This window comes from Prionailurus viverrinus, chromosome A3 (genome assembly GCF_022837055.1).
Source record: "Prionailurus viverrinus isolate Anna chromosome A3, UM_Priviv_1.0, whole genome shotgun sequence".
Taxonomy (NCBI): domain Eukaryota; kingdom Metazoa; phylum Chordata; class Mammalia; order Carnivora; family Felidae; genus Prionailurus; species Prionailurus viverrinus.
This window is the reverse complement of record NC_062563.1, coordinates 45,307,963-45,322,836: the sequence shown is the minus strand read 5'-3', so window position 1 is coordinate 45,322,836 and position 14,874 is coordinate 45,307,963. Positions and strand designations below refer to the sequence as shown.

Here is a 14,874-nt window from a genome sequence, read left to right as displayed (position 1 = left end):
CTCTGTCTGTTACATAACCATACCTCTCCTAACCTCAGTTTCCCCCACCGCAAAATGGAGAAAATGATGCCCAGCTTCTGGGAGAACGCAATGAGGCAATCCATGCAAGCGTGTAACACAGAGCCCGGCACAGAAAGTACTCACGGGTGGCTAGGGGTGGCTGCTCACAGGACATGTGCAACATTGAAAGGACACTTTAGAATACTTAGTAATGTGCAAAGACATTCATAACATAGTAAGTGAAAAAGTATGTTTCAAAACATCATGTTTAATTGCATGTATTTTTTTCCACAGAAAAGAATCCCAAAGTAAGAACACCAAAATATTAACAAAGGTAACCTATAGATAGATTATTGCAGCTTTTATGGATTTTCTCTTTCTATTGATTTTTCCTAAAATCTCTACCAGAAATATGCACCGCTGTTGTAATGAGGAACTTTTTTCAATCAAGAGGAAAAGATGTAACTTCCTAGTCAGCATCTGTAGCTCTAATTGTGCCCTTTGTCATTTTATATCCCCAGCTACTTTAAAATACACAAAGCAAAGCCTCCTGTTGGTGCAGCCATGCCTTTTCCTCCCTAAAGGCGGATTCTGAAGAAGCCACTTAGCTGTGAAGGCCAGTTCCCTCCCCGGGAGCTCAGGTCCACCCAGGAGCCTTGCTTGGCCGTAGCCCTTCCCAGCACAGCACAGCAGTGCAGGCAGCTGATACATCCCGAGGCCTTTCTGGACCTCAGCAGCATTCATTACTCTGGCTCTGCGGGGAACAGGATGCATTTTTTTTTCTTCCTATTGGGTTGTGGCAAGAACGCGATCAATATTCAGGAAAGCCTCAGGATTTTTTTTTCCTGTTGGGAGCTGTTTTAAAAGCAGTGACACTAGTAAAGGTGGACTCAAACAAAGGACATGCTGGTAGCTTAAAAACCAGGAAGTCCTGTATTTCACTCCTGTGGTTTGGATAGGCTTTTTTTTTTTTTTCCTGTTGCTGCGGCTCATCTAAATGTGCATGCAGGCATACAGGAGGCTGATGAGCCAGAGAGGGTCAGGCAAGGAAGATAAGATCAGGGGAGATTATATTTTAGAAAAATCTGTTTTCAAAATAACTGAAGCTGCTATTAGGGGTGTTCAGTCAACCAAGCATGAAGCTCTCCAGGACTGGTGAGAAAGCTCCACTCCTGAATTGAAAGAATGGTTAGGTACACTGCCCATCCCTGGTCTTGAGTTGACCAGCACTTTACCACTTGTTAGCAGGAATGCTGGGTCTAATCTAAGAATGAGAGAGTGCAAAATGGTGCAGTCACTTGGGAAAATAGTTTACAAGTTCCTCAAAATGTTGAATATAGAGTTACCAAATGAACCAGCAATCCTGCTCCTAGGTATGGACACCCAAGAGAAATGAAAACATAATAGCCACATAAAAACCTGTGCAGGAATGTTCATTACAACATGATGGAAACAACTCAAATGTCCACTGACTGATGAATGGATAAATAAAATACAGTACATGCATATAATAGAGTATTATTCAGCAATAAAAAGGAATCAAGACTGATACATGCAATAAAATGGGTGAACCTTATAAACACGGTAAGTCAAAGAAGACAGTCACAAAATGCCACACTGTATAATTCTGTTTATACGAAATGTCCAGAGTAGGCAAATTCATGGAAACAGAAAGTAAATTAGCAGTTGTCTAGGGCTCAGGGAAGGGGTGGATAAGAAGTCATTACTAATGGCTGGGGAGACAAAAAAGTTCTGAAATTTGACGGTGATAGTTACCCAACTGTTTGAATATACTAAAAACCAATAAATTGCACAACTTAAATGGTATTTAATTGTATTATATGTGATTGTATTGTATTATATGCGATTCATATCTCAATAAAGCTGTTGAAGAGAGAGAGAGGGAGGATGGAAGGGAGAGAGATGTTGACTATCCTACAATATCTATTCCAGAAAGTAAGTATAAGATGTAGGATTGGTTTTTGATGATTCTGAGGTGTCAAGAAGTAACTTTACTTTTCGCAGCTTCTTAGCTTATCACACCCTGAAGGGTGTGTTATTTCTTTTGGCATTTTTGGTATTCTATCAGCCCAAATTCTAAACAATGTCCAGGCTTGTCGATTATGCCACCAGTGCATACCCTTTCCACCCCTGGCCTCCTGAGCAAACCTTCAGTTACTCAGCCTTGGCATTTACTTGAGAACTTTCTTTTTTAAATCTTTTTTTTTTTAATGTTTATTTATTTTGAGAGAGACAGAGAAAGAGAGAGAGGGAGAGAGCCTAAATAGTCTCCACATTGTCAGTGCAGACCTGATGACATGGGGCTCGGGGCTCGATCTCATGAAACATGAGGTCACAACCTGAGTGGAAACCAAGAGTTGGATGCTTAACCAACTAAGCCACCCAGGCATCCCTACTTGAGCACATTCTAAGAACAATGTGAAGCCACATGCAGCATGGAACTGAATATTGAGAGATTTGTAACATAACCTATGCATGAGATCCTAGTTTTTTTCCCTCCTTTCCCAGCAGCTGCCAATATAATTTCAAAAGATTTGCAACAATAACCTGGATAGAGAAGTGCAGGTAGCCTGATCAGCTGGTGTCTAAAAACTGACCTCGGCATACCACCTTGGCCCCATGAGTCTGCTCCTTCCCAGCTGAGCCCAGCCGGGGTCAGGCTGGCCCCGAATCAGACTCAAGAGTAGAGGACTCGGCCAAGAGGAAAATTCAAACTGTTCTGGGGGTAAGCCAATTATCTGTGGGTCACCTTTTGATTAAGTAGCTGGTGCCAAAGATCTGGGAGATCCCAAAAGGACTCTGGCAAGCCATCTTCCTTCTCTGCGGTTTGGTTTTCCTACAATGAGCTGTGACAGCAGTACTTTACTTTTTAGATAAGAGAGTACACACGTAATGATTGAAGGTAGGGATTTGGCATCCAAATGCCTTGATTTGAAGCTTTGCCAATGAATTAGTCTTTGGACAAGTCATTTACCCTCCTTCCCTACAAGCCTGTTTTCTTTAGATACGTTGAGAAGGGTAGTAGAATTGACTATTTACAAGTGCCAATGTGAGCATTAAATGAGATGATTCATGGGAAGCCTTTAGTAAGAGCTCTATACTGTCAATAGAAGTGGTTGCTGTTGTTATTTTGTAACCTTTTCTAAGAGGAAGGGATTATGAGAATAAATCACTGATGTCACAGAAGTCATTCTTATGTACACATGTATACTACATATAACACTAAACTAGATAGTGTTCAGAGAATTGGAAAGAAATGACCACAGAACTTGTACTATTTGGAGAAAAAAAAAGAACTCATGTAAATTTTTCTAAGGATGTCAGAGAAAAGAGTTCCTAAATAAGAGCAAATACATCTTCTGTTCGTAGAACAAATGGCTGAGAAATGGCTTGAAAAAGCAAACTTGACCCATGGGCTGTAAAGTGGGTTACTTTCATCTCAAGATAATATCGCCATGGTCACATTAAGGTGATCAGTGCATATACGATATTGAAAAACGTGGGTATACATTTTTAGAAACCTCTACCAAGGAGATGCTACTGGGCTGATTTTAAAACACACGTACACATCCCGACTAGAAGAACAACCAAGGGAAGTCTAACCATGGGCAGCGAAAGTTTCCAAGTTTGAAGGGGAGGGGGGGGGTTGGGGAACAATCAAGCTGGGGAAAATCTAGCAGGTGCTCAGAGAATAATGCAATTTCCTAGGGCAGCAGATGCACAAGTGAAACAGTATCCAGTAACAGTCCATCAGATGGTAATTATAGCTGGACTGGGGAAGAACAGCAGAGATGAAAAGGGACAATTCCAAGGGTAACTGAATGCCAGTGAGTGACATCTTCCTGAGAGATAACATACCAGCAAAAAGTGAGCCAGCGCTTAGCTCTGAGAATGGGGGGTTAAATAAACTGTCATTTTCCTTTGTAGAAAGACAAAGGGAAAAGGGAGGCCTCAAAGAATTCATTAGTCAAGATTTAAACAGACCATCACTAATAAACCCCCACAAAAAAGTAACAACAGGCATTGATGGCCCTGAAAGTATGATTCCTGAAATGATTCTGTCATCTGATAGATGATGGCTTGGTTTAGCCCCAAAAATTTGGGGGGGGGGGCAGAGAGAGAGGGAGAGAGAGAGAGAGAGAGAGAGAGAGACAGATGAGTTCACCCTCTAATTCTATGAATCACATAAACTAGGATGAAGAATTAGAGACACTGAAGTGGATGACAGGGAGAATCTAGGATACTGAAGCAAGGGTAGGAGCTGTTTTAGCTCAAGGAAGATTTTCCAGGATTTCATTTCACAAATAGGACTCATTTAAAATCCCACTCTTAGAAAGGAAACAATGCCTCAGAACAAACTCATTCCCTACCAAGTGATTGTGCAGAACCCACTGTGGCTACTCCTTCTGAGTCTGGCTCTCAGTACCAGGGACGAATGCAGCCCTCTCCCATCCTTGTTTAATCAGACCAAGCAATCCCATGTTAATACTGACACTAGCCTGTAAGTTCCCAGATGGGAAGGTGTCACAGTCATCTCTGAATCCCTGTGTAGGAGCAGGAAAGGAAAGAAACTGGAACCACCCGGTCAAATTGCTCCATAGTCCTTAATATGGCCATTCAATTAATTCGGCCAAATTTGAGTGTTTCCCTAATCATAGTTTTCACGTATGTGGGCCATGCTGATTCATTTAATAAAAAACTCCCATCACAATAATTCCCAGAATGTACATGCACTGACCAAGATGGCCAATTCAAGCTGAGAAATGAGTCTTCCAGGCCTATCCCACATGATCATGGTCTTGGTCAGAAAAACGTCTTCTCTCTTATCCATAATCTGTACTGGCTGACTATGGAGATATTACGATGAATTTGGCGGGGGGGGGGGGGGGGGCGTACCTTTGTAATGTGGGATGAAAATCATTTATATGTTTCCCAGGTCCTTTCTTATGACCCAATATGGGGTGGGCTGTCAATTAATGAAAGCCATAGGGAAGGTATTATGGCAGAGTCACCTATCCTCCAAACCAGGCAGAAACCACCAGGGCCTTGAAGTAGGGAGGGGGCATATTTCCCTGCCACGCAGTGATGAATTTCAATCACTGCTGGCTTGTGCCAGATTCAAATTGGCAACCCACAGAGATGAAACACTTTCTATCCCATTACTCATGCCTGGAACGATCTGTTCCCTTGAAGACTGGCTTCCTAGGTGAAGGTGAGGGAATGGATGGTCACTCTGAGATGGTTTAAGTAGGGTAAAAGGTATGAAAGGCAAATGCCCAGCCAGAGAAATGTGCGGACATGGTGAGGGAGCCATATAACCTCCTTGTGCTGGTTGGGGGTGGGGAGAGGGGGCGTTAAAACTTAAAGGGAAAATAGAAGGCATTCATCTAGTAATGAGTCACTCAGTTTCACTCAGTTCAACGGCTGCAACACTATTGCTCTGCTAAGAAAACAATGCTCTTAGGGCTCTATAGAAATTCCTCCTAAAACATTTCTATTTGGCTCACCCTGTCTCAGGTCATCAGCCTAAAACATTAAATCCAACGAAAATGTTGAAAAGAAAAAAATAATTTAAAATAATATAATTCCACATTTTAATTTTCAAATGTCCAGGCCCATCCCATGTGGATTATGCTCTTGAAAATCTTTTGACCACACTTTTAAGATTTCTAAAACTTTTACTAAATCTTATTTGCTGAACTAAATCTTGACTAAGACCTTCTCAAGAAGGAGTACAGTAAGCAGCAGTAAAAGTGTTTCTTCAGAAGTCAAAATTCAGAGGTATAATAAACAATGCAGTCCAGTGAAGCAGGTACCAAGCATCAGCTCCACCTGCCTGGTAAGTGGCTGCCTTCCTGGACCAGAGATGTGAACAATCCATCCCCTGTTGTGCCTTGAAATGAGCCACGGCTCTGTGTTGTGGGGGTGGGTACACAGCACACCAAGATCACTATAGAAAAGGTCACTACATGTAAGCAACAATTGCAACTCATACTAACCTGGGAAGTCATGATAAGATTATTTTTAATGAAACAAAATGTTTTTTTCTGGCCTTCTCCCTACTTGGAGTTCCAGGCTCTGGAGATTCCTGGGGGTGAGGGTAGAGAGAAGCTCCTGGTACTCAGAAAAACACTGCTCTTGATAACCAGGTGACAGCTCTGCATTCCTTCCCTCCTGGTCCAGCCACAGAACTCATGCTACCAGAGGGCTGGCTGAAGGTGCCAGAGCCCTATGAGGGCTTCTCCTGGCCTCGTCGTATGGTCTCTCCATACTGGAAGGAGTGTCAGCAGTCACTGTAAAAGGGCGGCATCTCTCATCCTTACCCTGATCCGACACAGAAATTTCATCCTTACACTTGGTACCTGCAGCTCCTTCTCCTGGGATCAGCACAACTCTATGGAAGCTGTGTTTCACTGAGCTATAGAAGAAGCCACCCTCTCTGACCCTAAGGCACTGTCTTTGTGCCAAATCTGTAGGTCTTTGCTGTCATTCCAAAGGAGTCCAATCCCAGGATCTGTACCACAAAACAGACCATCTGGTGGCCATCCCAATGATCCTCCAGATCGGCTCGGGCACTCTTATCTTTAGAGTGGACAGACCGTGCCCTGCAATGCGTTGGGCCCTGCTACCTAAAAACTCATGCTGGCCCTGGATGAAATATATATATTGGGAATTGCTCCAAAATGATAAGGAGGAAGGGGAAGTGATGGGGGCGGGGGGTAGAGATCCAAAATTGGCCAAGAATTGGAAATTTCTGAAGTTCAGTGCCAACTATCTGGGAGTTCAGTGCTACTCAACGTGTGGTCTGAGATAGGTGCCCATGTAGTAACTGCAAAGACTGAGAGAGGCATTCAGCAGTTTTACAGCAATTGGACAGAGTAATTCTGTGTCTGTTAAATCTAATAATAAAATAATTGGACTTGAATCTTATCTGTCTTTGCTTTAAATTCATTTTTAAGAAATTCACCTTTTATAAAACTATCAGCCTATGATGGGTTAAAAAAAAAAAAAAAGGAGATAAGGTCTGTCAGCCCCACAGAACGAGAAGCCCTGCTTCATCTGGTCCTCTCCACTTTTGTATATGCTCGATATTTCTCATCATAGAGAGTTAGGAGGGGAAAGAATTGCTACTGATTTTCAGTCTCTACTCAAATATAAATTTAGAATTTCTTGTTTATTTTACAAATATAGAGATGAATGTAGAACTGAAGCAACCTTGGGTACAGTCAGCAGGTGCCACGAAGCTGGGTCTTGGTGGAACCCCGCCCCCGCCCCACCCAGCAAAGTGGGAGCCGGGGGCAGCAGAATGATGTGCTTCCTGCAGCACCGGGGTTGCCCAAGCTGTTGATTTGAGCACCGTATCTAGCAACTCCTTGGCTAACCTTTTGGAGAATTTAAACCTTCCACTTTCCTCTCTCACAATGTACAAACATCAGCACACTAAGGGAATTTTTTTTCAACTTATTTAAATGGAAGTGTACACAAATACTACGAGCCTACATATGGAAGTAAACTTGACAAAATCATGCTTTTCCAGTTAGAACATGGCCGTGTGTACACACACATGTACATTTCCATTTTTAAAGTGAAATCTAGGTTCTATTTTTGTTTCTTCTCCTGTTTTGGTAGAAAAAGCATCCCAGGGTTGTTCATTTTAAGGTTAAGCCTGTGCCACCCCAGGGCAGCTAATATGGACCTGTTAATCATCCTGACTCCCCACAGAGGAGTTTAACAAACGCAGCTTAGGACCCAAACATCTCAAACTCAGCCAGCTCTACTTTCTCTGTCCGCTTTGTCTGACTTGTGAATGCCCACTTTTGCCTAAACAAAACATCAATGGAAAGGGGAAATCTGCTTTTGAGGAAGGAGAAAGGAAACAGAAATATGCTGGGAGTTTGACCCTAGGCCGCCTGTGCTGAGACACAGCACACGAGGTGTCCCTGTGGGGTCTGTCACCCAGGGATCAGGCCACCCCTGTGTCAGGTTTCTGTGCAATAACCACCTGAGGGAAAGGGCTGCAGGGGAGCCTCCGCAGGGCGCCCCTGTAAGGGCATGAGCACCAGGCTCCCTGTAATTAAGAAGCAGCCTGCTCCCGAGAAGACAGCGCGGCCACCCCATCTGCCACGCCCGCGAGAGTTGGCACAGAGCCTCCATGCCTGCTGCCGCCCGGCTACCCACCGCGTCCTTGGAGACCGCCTTTGATGGAGCGTTGATGCCAAGCTTTTCCAGAGGATAGACAATCTGTCGTCGCGGCCGCACGGGAACCAAGTAATGAAGGGCGGATGTCAGGGAGTGGGCATAGGAGCTCTGGAACTGAAAGACAGCGATCTCTGTTTTAGGGGAGAGAATGTCAGAGCCGCGCAGCACAGACGCCTGCGTGCATGCGGCTTTACAAACACAAAAGTCTGAACTCGGCCAAACGGGGGAGGGGGAAAAGTCGGCAAATAAACAAACATACTCTTCGAGCAGAGGAATGAATTGTAGATAATGCCTGACACTAATGAAGATAATTACGAGAGTAATTACATTACTATCTCTGTGGGAATGACAGATAAACAAGTGGTTTGGTTTATGGGATTTTTCAGTACAAGTATTTTCCCCAGGAGGATATTCTTCTCCATAGTGATCATGAATCAGCTTGATTTGACCCCATTAAGCTGTGTTATCTGCGTCCTGTTAACCTTTGCGTGTTTGGCACAAGCTGCTTTAAGAAGGCACATAGATAAAAATGTCATCCGAGAGGAGGCTGAGTGCAGATGTGGAAATCTTCCTGTCTGTGAAAGTCACAGCCACTTCAACTGGACTTTTGCTGATAAAACAAGCGCTTTAAAACAAAAAGATGAGATCAGAAAGTGGGGTGCGGGTGCAGAAATGGGATCCTATTATTTTGACTTATATTAATGCTAAATTATGAGCTGGATTTATGCTTACTGAAATAGACTATGATAAACCATGTTTTAGGAGAATGCGTCAAAATATACATTTTACCCCACTTTTAAAACTTGGCAGAGAAAACTGAACACGGTGATTTTTATTTCTTTCACATTTATGAACCCCCTCAGGGGTTCTGGTGAAACTAACTCAGGGTATTTCAACCATTTAAACCTCAAGAGTTAAACTGTGAATCCAAAATTTTAGTATGTTTATTGAATTTAAAATGGAAAGCAAAACAAATAAAACTGAACTAAAATTAGGTGTAGTTTAATAAATAAGATGGTTTACATATGACTTATTGCTGTTCCAAAAACAGCCCCCAGGCATTTCTAAGAGCTTCTAAAAGGGATTTCTAAAATCCTTCATCATTGAACTTCACACCCTGATTGTATACACTGAAAAATAGAGCCCAGGAGTTCCTAGCCAGAATTCTGCTTTTATGCCTGGAGGATCTCTTAATACATGTCCTCACAGGAGGGCGTGGAGAAAATCATCTTGATAAAGCAAGCCTAACATTCATTTTTATTATAGTCAACTGGGAATTTATAGCAGAATTTGGAAACTCTTTCCTAATTTATCTGGTACAGCTTCTTACACGTGTTTAAAGAAAGGTATGTGTGTAAATCACCTGCAAGTGCAGACTGTGAGGAAATCTGTCTCCAAATGTGTTTCTATATCCTATGTGAAATAGTGTATAACACATTCCAAATTCTATATGATTGAGATAAATATGTGAATGTTTGATGAAATGTCAAAGATATTTTTTTTTATTATGATGCAAAAGGACTTTCATACCAACTGGGCACATGCAGGTAACATCATGAATAAAAAGTAAGAATTTAGTATCACATCCTGAAGGTCACCACACTGGCCACTGGCCAAATGAATAGTAAAAAGAAACGGGGGGTTGGGGGGAGGATCAGGATCTTCCAGAATTGTTACCTTTCTATCTCCTGAGGTTCAAATCTAGGGCGTTCACATGGCTACGGCACCACACTTTGATAGGAAAAATGATCATCACTAGAGCATATTGTGCATCTCACTGAAAATCCCTTCCATGTTTTTTCTTCTTCCCCATTCCCTCTTTTCTTCCCCCAAAGGCTTTTGTTAAATAAGATGCATTGGCAAAATTATTGTTAAGGGAATTTTACTGATATGCTTCAGACTGGTTTGAAGTTTAATAAATAAGCTTACTTTAAAAATCTGCTTGGCTCATTTGTGGTAACAAAGAAAAAATGTGACCACATCAAGGATTCTGGGAAGAGCATGAGAAAGTTTTTGGTCATGAATGGGATATGATGGGACAACTAGATGGTCTAGTGATTGAACCTAATAGCTTCTCAAATCTGTATCAGGCTGAGGACCAGCTGTCAGTGACAGGCATGTGTACATGTGTGTAACTTTTCTAGGCACTGGGATGCAGCTTTGAACAAGACGGACACCTCTGCTTTCATGGCAAAAGGCATAATTTAACTAGTGGAAAGTGCTCTGAAGACTGAGTGGGATAAGTAGAGGCAAGATGGAAACAGGAAGAAGAGCTTGCTATCTGTGCACTAGACCTTATACACTAGACAGTGCTTACTACAAAGTATGAGTCTTCATAAGTATAACATGCTAGGGAGACTTATACAGGTATTTACTACATAAAGGCTATGTCAGCACCACACATCCCCACTTTTTATCCATCACTCTTATGGCGGTGGTTATAGTGCCTATTTGGAATGCCGTGATAGCACAGCAATCTTATAGGACTGAACTGATTTGTTCTGTGAGTTCAAACCAAAATGCTCTTTGTTTAAAGAGCATGATAGGATCATTATGGCATTTCACTAATGCACCATAAGAAATCATTTGACTTTCATGTCTCTTAGAGCATTTTTGCAGACTTTCCAGTCTCTGCTTTGTCAATATGGAAAAGCCAACAAATTGTTCTACTAATTATGATTGTGAGTGTTTCAGACATTCAGTCTTCTGGACTTTCTCTATAGTGTAATAAAAGGGCCAAACTCAATATGGCCATTTGAAATTCATAGCCCTGTTATAATTCAAATCCATTGATCAAGGAAGGAATAAAATATGGCACACAACACGAATGACATCGTGAATGTGCTGGAAAAGTGCATTATGATATTCTTTTACCTTGTCTTCCCTGGATTGTGGGTAAACAGGATAGTAGAGACAGGACTTATAGCTTAAACGGAGGATCTCCTTCAGAAAAAACTTGGTGTAGTGCCGAAAAATAGGGTTCAGGGCAAAGTGATACAAGTGCCCATGTTCTTCCCGTTGGTGGTGACTGAAGTAGATGAAATCTTCAATGTTGTAATGGGATCGTATGTACTCTATATCCTAAAAAAGAGGTGGGGAAAGGGCATTAAAGGATGTTTTAAATAAGTGGCATGCATTTGATGATAAGAAAAAATTTTAATTACTTTAGGTATAGTAGTAAGAAATGTGCTTATCTCTCCAGTGATTTACTACCTCATTTTGATTGTTCAAATTTTTAAAATTGAAAATTAGGTCTTCTGAAAGTTCTGATGGCTTGTCTCTGAAGGATGGCTACACAGCTTTGGAATTTGTTCCTTAGAGCCGTGGCTGCTAAAAACCCAGAGAGCCTGAAGTCTCTGCTAGGGACCAGGGGAAAGGACAACACCTTTTTCCCAGTGTTGGACAAGCACAGGACAAGCTTGTCAGTGCGACTGACTGAGCCTGTACAAAATTCGGCAGTGGGACAAGCAACAGCCACCAATGTTCTCTGGACTCATTACTATTCTCTCTTCACTATTAATGTGGCAACATGTCATCTCACTGGTCACATCCTTCGACTGGCACGTGTGGTTAGACTGATCTACAGGAAAACTGCAAGCCTAGGCCTCGTCCATAGGCATTCCCTAAACATCTTATGCTTCTGAGGTATTTTATTTTTACATCGTGGAAGGTAATTTTAAAGACTAGTGAGTGTTTACTTATAAAAGAAAATATTGGGCACTCTGCTCCTGCTTCTATGGGTCCAGTTCTGACAACCACTCTTTGGCCCCCGCACTGTGGGTGGGGAAGCAGGGGTTCAACCATGCTAACTGTGTACTGATTCAGCCTGTCTTGCTTCACTTCCCAGTAGTGGACACTGTGGGGTGGGGTGCTGTTCTGAGTGAGTGTGACTTTCTTTCATGACAAGAGTAGTAAACACACCTGATATGCATGAAACATCAAACTATATGCAGATTGGAAAGCACCTACTTATATTTCTTCTTATTTTCCACAGTAGAACTGTCCTAAAAGCATACTTTCAAAAAGAAGGATTGGAGAATGCAAGGAACTTGAGTTGCTCTGTGATTGGCAAAGCTGGCACTAGAAAATTCAGGAAAACTGAAGTCTGTATCCAAGCCTATCAAGGTCCTTTGTCTTTAAAGCTTCTGCTATAAAGCACAGAGGAAATGGGGCTCAGGATAACCAGGGAAGTGGTGGTATCTGAGGGCAATTCTGGTAATGCCTGACCTTTCCATCTGGGCTGACCCTACAACTGCCTTAGCACCTAAGACCTTTCTTTAATTACCAAGGAGGCATCCCTCATTATAAAATAAAATGAGTAATAAGCGTAGGGCTGAGAAATCATTGAAAAACAAGAAGCAAAGGGCCAACAGATGTTATTGGCTCAAAACAGCAGATGGGCCATGTGCACCTAATTTTCTTTCCATCCCAAACCACTTAAAATAACAACAAAAAAGTTTTTTAAAAATAATGAGGTGGTGGCATGATGGGGGACGCAGAAGTAAGATAGTTTTCTTCACCTTGGAAGAAAACATGTCAAAGTTTTCTAACACGAGCTTACACCCTCTTACCTTGGGCCCCTCAAAGGCCTACTGTCTGCCGGGATCATCTACATTCAAGGCCACAAGAGGAAGCCAGACAACTGATGCCACCTCCCAATTTGACAGAGGGCTGGGTAGCTCTCCTCATGACTGAGAGACGCAGGGGAGAAGCAAGAAGCACAACTGTCGAGGATACTGAAGCCAGCCAGCCACGCTGATGTTATAATCTTTCAGGTACGACATGGTCAGACTTCCAAGGAAAACTGACAAATGCAAAAGATCAGAAGAAAGAAACATACAACTTCCTCTAGGGGGACACAGAGGTCAGTCAGGGAACGGAAGAGAATTTTTTTTAGAAAAAAATTCTATTGTATCCTCAGAGATAACAAGAAGGACCTTGCATATAACATAACAAACAAGCTGCTACAAAAAAGACTTGGAAGATAAACATATGAACCCTCAAATGACAATTCCAATAGAAGGCCTGCATAACAGAATGGACAAGGCTGAAGACTGAATTACAAATCCAGAAGACAAAATCAAGAGAATCTCTTAGAATGAAGAGTAAGAAGTACAAGAGAAGGGATGCCTGGGTGGCTCAGCTGGTTAAGCATCCAACTCTTGGTTTCAGCTCAGGTCATGCTCTCATGGTTCATGAGTTCCAGCCCCGTATCAGGCTCTGTGCTGATGGTGTGGAGCCTGCTTGGGATTCTCTCTCTCTGCCTCTCTCTCTCTGTTCCTCCACTCACCCTTGTGCTCTCGCTCTCTCTTTCTCAAAATAAGTAAATAAACTAAAAAAAGAGGAAGTTAAAAAAAAAGAAGTACAAGAGATAAAGAAATGAGAAGAAAGTTAAGAGACAGTGAAGGTGCAATTCCAAAGGTCCAATATCCTTGAATTAAAAGGAATTCAAGAAGAGGAGAATAAATTAAAAGGGAAAAAATGATGAAATCATAGAGGAAAGATATTCCTATGACTCAGAAAAGGCATGTTACTTTTTGGTAAAATTTCAGAGTTTCAGGGATAGAAAAGAAACAAACTAATTCTCAAGACAGAAAGCAAACAAATATACATTTATTTATATAACATTACATTTTATCAGTGACATTGGACACTAGAAAACCATGACAGTAAAAATGTCAACAATCTGTTGAGAGGTAATTGGCATAAAAATTCCATATACAGCCTGATGAGTATTAAAGGGTGAAAACAAAATAAAAACTTCTTGTATATGCATGCACTCAGAGACCCTACCACCTATCACCCTTTCTAAAAAAATCACTCAAGGGGCGCCTGGATGACTCAGTGGGTTACGCATCCAACTTCAGCTCAGGTCATGATCTCATGGTTTGTGAGTTTGAGCCCTGTGTTCGGCTCTAGGCTGACAGCTTGGAGCTTGGACCCTGCTTCAGATTCTCTGTCTCCCCCTCTGTCTGCCCCTCCCCCACCCACACTCTGTCTCTGTCTCTCAAAAATAAACATTAACAAAAATTTTAAAAAATCATTCAAAGATACATTGAATCAAAAAGAGAAATAAACCAAAGAACAAGTATAGTGTAAGATACATTAATGGTTAATGGAATAAAGCCGTATGGTCATCTAAATAAATGCCAAAACATATTTGATGATAAAATTCAACACTCATTCATAATAAAAACTTTTAGTAAAAGAAATAGAAGAGAATTTCCTTATAGCTTGATAAAGGATGCCTCCCAGAAACCTGCAGCAAATATTATACTAAATGGAGGAAAATACAGAATCATTCCCATTAAAACTAAGAACACCACAAAAGTATCCATTATAAACATTACTATTCAATGTTATTCTAAACATATAACAAAACTGGAAAAAGAAATAAGACATAAATATTTTTAAAATAAGGCTATTTTCCAAAGATGGCCACAAGATTAACTTGCATCCTGCATGCTCTTTGGCAGACTGACCTTGCCACACTCTCAGCATCAAGAGGTGGAGTCACTTTCTCCATCCCTAGAATCTGAGCATGACCTATAACTGCTTTGGTCAAGACAATGTGGAAGAAGTGACACTGTGCCAGAAAAGAGATTCAACTGAAAACTCTCAGAGCTAAAGAGACTTCAAAAAGGTGGCTGGATA

The 14,874-nt window shown here is 41.7% G+C and overlaps 1 protein-coding gene across 8 annotated transcripts in view; it reads right to left on the bottom strand.

Annotated features, from left to right (window-relative positions):
* The window catches only part of CFAP61 (cilia and flagella associated protein 61), a 289,083-nt gene that overhangs the window by 137,837 nt on the left and 136,372 nt on the right, over positions 1-14,874 (bottom strand). For all 8 annotated transcript variants that reach the window (XM_047854160.1, XM_047854163.1, XM_047854162.1 and 5 more), the window contains 2 exons: positions 11,095-11,301; positions 8,200-8,334 (listed from right to left, as the gene is read on the bottom strand). In XM_047854160.1, the coding sequence (XP_047710116.1) occupies positions 8,200-8,334; positions 11,095-11,301 (342 nt within the window). The remainder of the gene's footprint in view (positions 1-8,199; positions 8,335-11,094; positions 11,302-14,874) is intronic.